This window comes from Pseudophryne corroboree, chromosome 9 (genome assembly GCF_028390025.1).
Source record: "Pseudophryne corroboree isolate aPseCor3 chromosome 9, aPseCor3.hap2, whole genome shotgun sequence".
Lineage (NCBI taxonomy): Eukaryota > Metazoa > Chordata > Amphibia > Anura > Myobatrachidae > Pseudophryne > Pseudophryne corroboree.
Genome location: NC_086452.1, coordinates 469,909,162 through 469,919,848, shown reverse-complemented (window position 1 = coordinate 469,919,848; position 10,687 = coordinate 469,909,162). Strand labels below are relative to the sequence as shown.

General features: G+C 45.0%; 1 protein-coding gene across 1 annotated transcript; it reads left to right on the top strand.

Annotated features, from left to right (window-relative positions):
* Window positions 1-1,761: 1,761 nt before the first annotated feature.
* On the top strand, window positions 1,762-2,761 carry LOC134957162 (olfactory receptor 5V1-like). The gene has a single exon (XM_063938863.1). It carries the CDS (start codon window positions 1,788-1,790, stop codon window positions 2,718-2,720), a length of 933 nt encoding a protein of 310 aa, XP_063794933.1. The 5' UTR covers window positions 1,762-1,787; the 3' UTR covers window positions 2,721-2,761.
* Window positions 2,762-10,687: the final 7,926 nt, after the last annotated feature.

Genomic DNA, 10,687 nt, shown 5'->3' with positions numbered 1-10,687 from the left:
CCCCTCCAAGCTGCATGAGAGACTTGCCTACACTCACCTCACACACTTTCTTAATTCACACAATTTATTGGACCCACATCAGTAAGGCTTTCGTTCCCAACATTCCACAGAGACAGCACTGACTAATGTAATGAATGATCTAGTCACTGCAAAGTCCAAATGCGATTACTCACTTTTTATTTTTCTAGATCTCTCTGCTGTTTTTGGCACTGTTGACCACTGTCTTCTCATACAAACGCTATAATCTCTAGGCATTAAAGACACAGCCCTTTCTTGGTTCCTATCCTACCTATCTAATCGCTCCTTTTATTGTCCGCTTCACTGAACCCATCTCCTCTTCGCTACCTCTTTCAGTTGGAGTACCGCATGGCACAGTCTCAGGTACTCTGCTTTTCTCAAAGTTTACCTCATCTCTTGGTAAAGTAATCAGCTCTTTTGGATTTCAGTATCATCTATACACAGATGATACTCAAATCTACCTATTCTCCCCAGTTTTGTCACCATCTGTATTGGTTCCTGTCTCTGAATGTCTTTCTGCCATTTCATCTTGCAAACTCAAACTTAATATTTCCAAAACAGAGTTAATTATAATTCCTCTGGCCAAGAGTAGTTACCAACCTGATATCTCTATTACTGTTGAGAATTTGACAATCAATCTTACCCCACAAGCTCGCTGCCTAGGTGTCATATTTGACTCTGAACTGTCCTTTGTTCCCACATTCAATCTGTCTCAAAATCATGTTATGTGCATCTAAAAAACATATCCAAAATACTATCATACCTTACACAAGACACCGATAAAACCCTAATCCATGCTCTCATTATCTCCCGCATTGATTATTGCAATAGTCTTCTTACTGGTCTTACCAAAAAGAAACTCTCACCACTACATCCATTCTGAATGCAGCTGCGAGGCTAATCTTCCTCACTACACGTTCACCATCTGCAGATCCGCTCTGTCAGTCCCTCCATTGGTTACCTTTATTCTATTGTATTCAATATAAAATACTTTTACTCATACTTAAGGCCATTAACCAAACTACACCAATGTACATCTCTTCACTTTTCTAAACATGTCTCCCAACCATACCTCTTCGCTCTTCACAAGATCTATGTCTCTCATCCACACTCATTATTTGCTCCCATTCACGATTGCAGGACTGTCTTTGGGCTGCACCCACTCTGTGGAATGCCCTACCACATACAATAAGACTCTCCCCTAGTCTGCAAATCTTCAAGCGTTCCCAGAAAACTCACCTATTCAGACAGCTTATCAAATTCCAGAACCGCTCACTCAACCTTCATCAGTTTTCCTATCCAATATCATCCCCTCTGTACAGTTCACACATATCCTCACATATTTTATCTTTCTTCACTGTCCCATCCTCCTGACCCCAGGCCAACATCACTGTGTGACATCATACAGCCCACCAAGAACCTCTGCAATCTGGTGGGTGATTATGCATTAGATAGCACCTGTCCTTGTGTATCAATGCCTATTTCCCTATAGATTGTAAGCTTGCGAGCAGGGTCTTCCTACCTCTATGACTGTTTGTTATTACCCAGTTTGTTTTATAATAATTGCTATTTCCAATTGTAAAGTACAATGGAATATGCTGCGCTATATTAGAAATTGTTAAATAAATAATAATAAATATATGATGTTGGCATTACAATTTTTTTTTAGCAAACTTAAATTTATCATTGGTTGTGCTTTGTCCCTTAATGGACCCATCAGGTTACTCTGTGATGCTTCTGCTGCGGCTGATCCTGAGCCTGCAGGAAGGATGAAGGAATATCTCATAAACTGCACAGTACAGAGAGACTTTCACCTCCTGGCGTTCTCCATCTCTGCAGACCTTCAGCTTCTACTCTTCATTGGGATCCTGGTAATGTATTTACTGACAGTGCTGGGGAACCTGATTATCACTGGTCTTATATATGTGACCCCACAGCTCCACACTCCTATGTACTATTTCCTGTGTAACCTCTCAGTGCAGGACATCGTCTACGTCTCAAGCGTCCTTCCCAAATTCCTCTTTATCCTGGTAACAAATGACACCAGAATTGTCTTCCCAGCATGCATCACACAGATGTTCTTCTTTACCTTTTGCGTTGTGGCGGAGTATTTACTCCTAACGTTTATGGCCTATGACCGCTATGTCGCCATCTGTATCCCTCTGCGCTATACAACCATTATGAACAAAGACTTGTGCATTACACTATTTTCTGTCTCCTGGATTGCCGGCTTTTTTACTTCATTAACATATGCTAAGCTGGTTTCTACTTTATCATTCTGTAATTCTCAAGATATTAGTAAATTGTACTGTGATCTGAAAACTATGATAGCGCTCTCTAGTGGTGATATCACAGACATTGAGGTGCTGTTTTTTGTGGAATGTATATTTTTGGGACTTACCCCCATTGTGCTGATATTAGCCTCTTATACATGTATAATTGCTACTGTCATAAAGATCCGTAGCTCAGTTGGCAGAGTAAAGGCTTTCTCCAGCTGCTCGTCCCATCTCACCGTTGTATTATTATTCTGTGGGACATCGCTTAGTTCCTACATGGTCCCCGAATTGGAGCAATCTCCGGAACTAGACAAATATCTCTCCTTGCTGTACACAGTGGTGGCTCCAATGCTAAACCCTCTAGTTTATTCTCTGAGAAACAAACAGGTCCTGAGAGCCGTGGGCAATGTGTTGAAAAAATACTAAAAATGTTTAAATTGTGAATACTGCCTCATTTTTGGGCAATAAGGTCCAAACAAATGTGTTTTAAGCAACTACTGTAACTTTGTGTGATTAATCAGCAAATACTGTATACCATCACAGTGTATAAGCACTAGCTCTGTAAGATAAATCTGTCCTGCAGGGACAAATAGCCATTCTAAATAAAGTTGACTGCTTTCTCTTGCAGACCAGAAAATGATTATAGCAATCTTACTGCATTCTTCATTTTAACCAGAAAAAGTTTTAAAAAATTTAACCCTCCCATCCCGCAGCCTAACCCTCCCTGGTGGTGCCTAGCCTTAACCCTCCCATCTGCAGCCTAACCCTAACCCTCCCCTTTGGTGCCTAGCCCTAACCCTCCCCCCCACAGCCTAACCCTAACCCTTCCTGGTGGTGCCTAGCTCTAACCCTCCCTCCCTGCAGCCCAACCCTCCCTGGTGGTGCCTAGCCTTAACCCCCGCTCCTTGCAGACTAACCCTCCCCGGTGGTGACTAGCCCTAAGCATGAGCGCTGCAATTTTTGCATATTTTTGAGAGCAGAAGCTTACCTTGGTCTTCCAAATGTGGTGTGGTAACTAGTAAAAGTCATGGGCGGCGATTCTCAGATTGGCATATCTGGAGTGTCGGCCCGCAGGACCTTGACAGTTAGTGTTAGCTTTAGTGATAGGGCTAGCATTAGGGTTAACTTTAGATTTAAGGATAGGATTAGGGTTAGCATTAGGGTTAGCATTAGATTTAGGGATAGGGTTAGCATTAGATTTAGCAACAGAATGAAAAGTAAAGCTGCATTTCATCCTTCTAACAATATCAGTGTCAACATGCTGAATGCTGACATGGCTAATGTTGACATCATGATCATGTCAACATTACAACCATGTCTATATAATGTAGACATTGTGATTGTCGTATAGCGGATGTAGTCCCAATATTTAAAAAGGATATTAAACTTCATCCTGGTAACTATAAACCAGTTAGTCTGACATCAATATTGGGGAAACTATTGGAAAGTATACTAAGGGACAGCATACAGGATTACTTGGAGAACTCCCATGCTATTAATAAGAACCAGCATGGTTTTGTGAGAAATAAGTCATGCCAAACTAATTTGATTAGCTTCTATGAGATAGTAAGCGACACTCTCGACCAGGGTAACACAGTAGATGTGGTTTATCTGGATTTTGCAAAAGCTTTCAAAACAGTACCTCACAGGAGGCTGATTTTCAAATTAAGGAAGCTCAGTATAGCAGATACTATTTGTACATGGGTGAGTAATTGGATTGATAACAGGGAACAGCGAGTGGTGGTTAATGGGATGTTTTCCACACGGGCTAAAGTAATCAGTAGACTACCGCAGGGTTCTGTGCTGGGGCCACTATTGTTTAATATATTTATAAATGATCTAGGAGAAGGACTATAAAGCACAGTGTCAATTTTTGCTGACGATACTAAAATATGTAGGGCAATCAAGTCAGATGTGGATTTGGAGTCTCTTCAGAGCGATTTATTTAAACTGGAAGTTTGGGCAACGAAATGGTGTATGAGTTTTAATGTGGAAAAATGTAAAGTTATGCACTTTGGGACTAAGAATAAACATGCAACCTACCAAATAAATGGGGAAAATATAGGGGAAGCGGTATTAGAAAAGGATTTGGGGGTGTTCATTGATAGAAGATTTAGCAGCAACACACAATGCCAAAGTGCAGCAACAACGGCAAATAAGGTGTTAGCATGCATTAAAAGGGCAATTGAGACAAGGGATGAGAGCGTAATCCTGTCACTGTATAAATCATTGGTACGGCTGCATCTGGAGTATTGTGTACAGTTTTGGGCACCACACTATAAAGGAGAAATATTAGAACTTGAAAAGGTTCAGAGGCGAGCTACCAAATTGATTAAGGGGTTGGAGACACTGGACTATGAGGAGAGGCTTTCTAGATTAGATATGTCTACACTAGAAATGAGACGACTAAGAGGAGATATGATTAATATTTACAAATATAAAAAGGGGCAATATGCGGAGCTATCATGTGAGTTGTTCACTAAGAGACCTCTACACAAAACACGTGAACACCCGCTAAGGCTTGAGGAGAGGAAATTTCATACTCAGCGCAGGAAGGGATTCTTCACTGTAAAGGCAATACGAATATGGAATTCACTGCCAGAGAAGGTTATAATGGCGGACTCAGTCAGTGCCTTTGAAAAGATAAATTTCTAACGGAAAAAGATATATGAGGATATAGCCTTTAGCCTGAATAGAATAGGGAATACAATATAATTCAGGTTGAACTCGATGGACTACTGGTCTTTGTTCAACCTCACCGACTATGTTATTTTGTTACTATGTTACTAACATATATACCCAGCCCTCTTTGAATGATTAGGCTTTTGTAGAAAGCGGAGCTTCAGGAAGTTTCTTGCCCTTTGTCTTACCCAGAGATCACAGTTACCCACTTTATAAGCATGATGTTGGGGTACATAGTGAGGCACAAGCCTAAAGGCGGCACTTGTTTGGGGGCGGCACTTGGATGCTTGTGTTGGTACTATCAGCATAAAAAGTACCAGTAACTGCAAAATATTTACTCTGCACTGTATCATATGTCATCATGAATGGAGTGTAAATGGGTTAGACATGCACATACTGCCCCTGTAAGCTGTTCCACTTAGTAAATATGTATGCGTAATTAAAAATAAGACATTGTCTTTAATATTCTACTAACTAGGCATAGCTATAAAAAGGATTACACTAAACAAAGATGATGCTTATGTTCAGGGCCGGCCCAAGCTTATTTTTTTTTTAGTAAGCAAAAGTCTATTTTGGCGCCGCTTGATGGGATAAAAGGGGTGTGGTCTTACAAGAAAGGGGTGTGGCTACACAATTGTACTCCCCGTGGTACAGGTTGATAGTGGGTGACAGGGAGATAATAGGTTACTGGTAAGGCAGGTGTGACAGGGAGATGGTGGATGACTGAAACAGGGGTGACAGGGAGATAATGGGTAACTGAGGTACGGTGACAGGGAGATAATGGGTGACTGAGGCAGGGTGACATTGAGATAGTGGGTGACTGATGTCCCCAGTGCCAGATACACATGTCCCCACAGCACCAGATATACCCCCAGTGCAGATACACATGTCCCCACAGCTCCAGATATACCCCCAGTGCAGATACACATGTCCCCACAGCTCCAGATATACCCCCAGTGCAGATACACATGTCCCCACAGCGCCAGATATACCCCCAGTGCAGATACACATGTCCCCACAGCTCCAGATATACCCCCAGTGCAGATACACATGTCCCCACAGCGCCAGATATACCCCCAGTGCAGATACACATGTCCCCACAGTGCCAGATATGCCCCCAGTGCCAGATACACATACCCCCACACAGTGCCAGATATGTCCCCAGTGCCAGATACACATGTCCCCACAGCAGCAGATATACCCCCAGTGCAGATACACATGTCCCCACAGTGCCAGATATGCCCCCAGTGCCAGATACACATGTCCCCACAGCACCAGATATGCCCCCAGTGCAGATACACATGTCCCCACAGTGCCAGATATGCCCACAGTGCCAGATACACATACCCCCACAGTGCCTCCCCCCCAAAAGTGCTGCTCACCTCGCTACTGTGAGGGGAGGAGAGCGCAGCGTGCGCCTCTCCTGCCCCGGGCCCTCAGTCTCCAGTGGCGGTGTCTATCTTCAATTCGGCGCCGGCCCGTGAGCCAATCAGCAGCCTTGGCTGCCGGTCCGCGAGCTCTGATTGGCTCACAGGCAGGCGCCGAATTTAAGATAGTCACTGCTGCCAGAGACGTCTGTGCGCGCTGGGCAGCGGTGCCCGGGAGCGGATCGAGCCGTTTACTGGCCACCACTGCTGTAAAGAGTAAAGTCACTGTGACTCACTGTCTGCAGCAGCGCCCTCTACTGCCTGGCACTCAACGCAGTTGCGTAGCCCGCGTATGCGTCAGCCCGGCCCTGCTTATGTTATACATATCTTCTTTGTGTTATTCTAATCGTTTTTATATAAAATATCAGCATTTTGACAGGGTGTACGACAGGGGAGGCTCTGCCAAACAGTATAATTTACAGCAGAGTACAGCGCAGCATGCAGCAGTGTGCCCCTATACACAGTCTTCTACAGAGCACAGTCACTTGTGAGTCTTGATACAGCATGATACAGCAGAGTACAGCGCAGCATGCAGCAGTGTGCCCCTATACACAGTCATTCTACAGAGCACAGTCACTTGTGAGTCTTGATACAGCATGATACAGCAGAGTACAGCGCAGCATACAGCAGTGTGCCCCCTATACACAGTCACTTAAAGATCACAGCCACTATTGAATCTGGACACAGCATGAGAATACAGCAGAGCATAACGCAGCGTACAGCGTACATCAGCGTGCCCCCTATACACAGTCACTTAAAGAGCACAGCCACTTGTAAATCTGGACACAGCATGGGAATACAGCAGAGCATAGTGCACAGCCACTTGTGAATCTGGACATAACATGGGAATACAGCAGAGCATAGCGCAGCGTGCAGCATACAGCAGGGTGCCCCCTATACACAGTCACTTAAAGAACACGGCCACTTGTGAATCTGGACACAGCATGGGAATACAGCAGAGCATAGTACACAGCCACTTGTGAATCTGGACATAACATGGGAATACAGCAGAGCATAGCGCAGCGTGCAGCATACAGCAGGGTGCCCCCTATACACAGTCACTTAAAGAACACGACCACTTGTGAATCTGGACACAGCATGGGAAAACAGCAGAGCATAGCACACAGCCACTTGTGAATCTGGACACAGCATGGAAATACAGCAGAGCATAGTGCAGCGTGCAGCATACAGCAGCGTGCCCCCTATACAGAGTCACTTTGTTTAAGCACCACTTGTGATTCTGGACACAACGCACCGCCAATGAGTCAGTGCAACATACAGCAGTGTGCATTACTATGAGTCCCAGCCATGGCACCTTATATAGAATCCAACTCCCGCGAGAATACAATGCTGATGGGATGACGTTTGGCGTCGATGATGGATCCGAGTTTGGTGGGAACATCCGAGCTACGACTTGGGTGGACTCGGATCCCCGCTGTTTGGAGCGGTCCGGATTCCTTTCTACTTTACATTGTGGGCCTAATTCAGACCTGATCGCTGTGCTGCAAATTACACTGTCCTGCGATCAGATAGTCGCCGCCCAGTGGGAGTAAAAATTCACCCCGTGCAAGTGTATGCGAATACAGGTCTATGTTGTATGAAAATTCCCCTCAGTCAGCAGACAAATGTTTTTCCCATTCTGTGCAGTGATCTGTGAGATCCGTGCAGGGCTTCATTGTGTATATTATGAGAAGTGAAGAAAGAGTTAAAAATCATAAAACATTTTTGCGTGGGGTCCCCCCTCCTAAGCATAACCAGCCCCGGGCTCTTTGAGCCGGTCCTGGTTGTAAAAATACAGGGGGAAAAAATGACTTGGGTTCCCCCATATTTAAACAACCAGCAGCAGGCTCTGCGCCTGGTCCTGGTGAAAAAAATACGGAGGACAAAAGACGTAGGGGTCCCCCGTATTTTTTACACCAGCACCGGGCTCCACTAGTCAGAGAGATAATGCCACAGCCGGTGGACACTTTTATATTGGTCCCTGTAGCCCTGGCATTAAATCCCCAACTAGTCAGCCCTTGCCGGGGTACCCTGGAGGAGTGGGGACCCCTTAAATCAAGGGGTTCCCCCTCCAGCCACCCAAGGACCAGGGGTGAAGCCCGAGGCTGTCCCCCCATCCGTGGGCGGTGGATGGGAGGCTGATAGCCTTTTGTGTAAAAAAAGAATATTGTTTTTGTAGCAGAACTACAAGTCCCAGCGAGCCTACCCCACAAGCAGGTACTTGGAGAACCACAAGTACCAACATGCGGGGGGGAAACGGGCCCACTGGTACCTGTAGTTCTACTACAAAAAAAATACCCAAATAAAAACAAAACACAGACACTGTGAAAGTAAAAGTTTAATGCACATACATGCACACATACATACATACATACATACATACATACATACATACAAACTTACCTATGTTGACCTAAAGCACTCGGTCTCCTTGTCCAGTAGAATCCAGGGGTACCTGTATATAAAATTATACTTACAAAGAATCCGGGGTAGATCGGTCCTCTTCTTAAAAGTTATAATCCAGGGACTTGGCAAAAAAACAAACCGCTCACCCGACCCACGAACTGAAAGGGGATCCATGTTTACACATGGATCCCCTTTCCCCGAATGTCGGGACCCCCCGTGACTCCTGTCAAAGAGGGTCCCTTCAGCCAATCAGGGAGCGCCACGTCATGGCACTCTCCTGATTGGCTGTGCGCGCCTGCACTGTCATTCAGGCGGAGCACTGTGGATACAATGTAGCGTAGCTACATTATATTTAATGGTGGGAACTTTGCGGTCTGCGGTAGACCGCAAGGTTAAGTGGGGTCACTCTTGTGGTTGGCCCCTCTTAACCTGCGGTCTACTGCAGGTAAGTATGTATGTAAGTATCTATGTATGTATGTATGTATGTGTGCATGTATGTGCATTAAACTTTTACCTTCACGGTGTCTGTGTTTTGTTTTTATTTGGGTATTTTTTTTGTAGTAGTACTATAGGTACCAGCGGGCCCATTTCCGCCCCGCATGCTGGTACTTGTGGTTCTCCAAGTACCAGCTTGCGGGGAGGCTTGCTGGGACTTGTAGTTCTGCTACAAAAAACAATATTCTTTTTTTACACAAAAGGCTATCAGCCTCCCATCCACCGCCCACGGATTGGGGGGGGGGGGGGGGGACGGACAGCCTCGGGCTTCACCCCTTGTCCTTGGGTGGCTGGAGGGGAGACCCCTTGATTTAAGGGGTCCCCACTCCTCCAGGGTACCCCGTCCAGGGGTGACTAGTTGGGGATATAATGCCAGGGCCGCAAGGACCAGTATAAAAGTGTCCTCCGGCTGTGGCATTCTCTCTCTGACTAGTGGAGCCCGGTGCTGGTGTAAGATATACGGGGGACCCCTACGTTTTTTGTCCCCCGTATTTTTTGCACCAGGCGCAGAGCCCGGTGCTGGTTGTTTAAATATGGGGGAACCCCAGACATTTTTTCCCCTGTATTTTTACAACCAGGATCGGCTCAAAGAGCCCGAGGCTGGTTATGCTTAGGAGGGGGGACCCCACGCAAAAATTTTTTGGGATTTTTAACCATTTCACACCTCTTCCCAAAGATAAACATGCACGGATCTCACTGATCCATGCATGCCTATCAGAATACGGGGGGAAAAAGCAGGTCTATTTGAAAACTGCTTTTTTTTTACGATTTGTACTTTTTCACGGCAGTGTTTTTCTATTGCCGGCAGGGATTGTGAATACGATTTTTTAGTAAATTACCGAGTTGTATAAAATAACAGGCGTGTTTGACCGATGGTGTATTCATTTGTATTTTTTTCTCTGCCTTCAAAAAAAATACGAATGTCCTCATCACTGCCGAGATTTTAGTTTAGTAAATTCCCGAGATGACACTTTGAAAAAAACAACACAAAATCGGTCAAAATCGGGAGCTTAGTAAATATACCCCTATGTTTCTACTCTGTCTCTGTTGTCTCTCCAATTAGTGATACCCAGTGCTATGTTTCAGCCGAAACCAGCAGGAACTCCGTTTCTGAACCTCTCATTAAATATTATACAAGTGTCAGAATATTAGGACTTCAATATTTTCATCATCAGACTTACTCTGTCTGCCGAATTTTCACCAGGACAAGTTTACATTTAACTGATATGTTTTTAAGAGTGCCCCAAAAATTAATTACTTTCTTGATTAGCCGCTGCTAATTAGTTTTTTTATTCTCTGAGTCAGCGGCATCACAAGGCGGGTGCGGGGGGTGCGGCCCGCACCCAGGTGAGACACGTGGAGGGGGGTGACACCAAGGGGTAT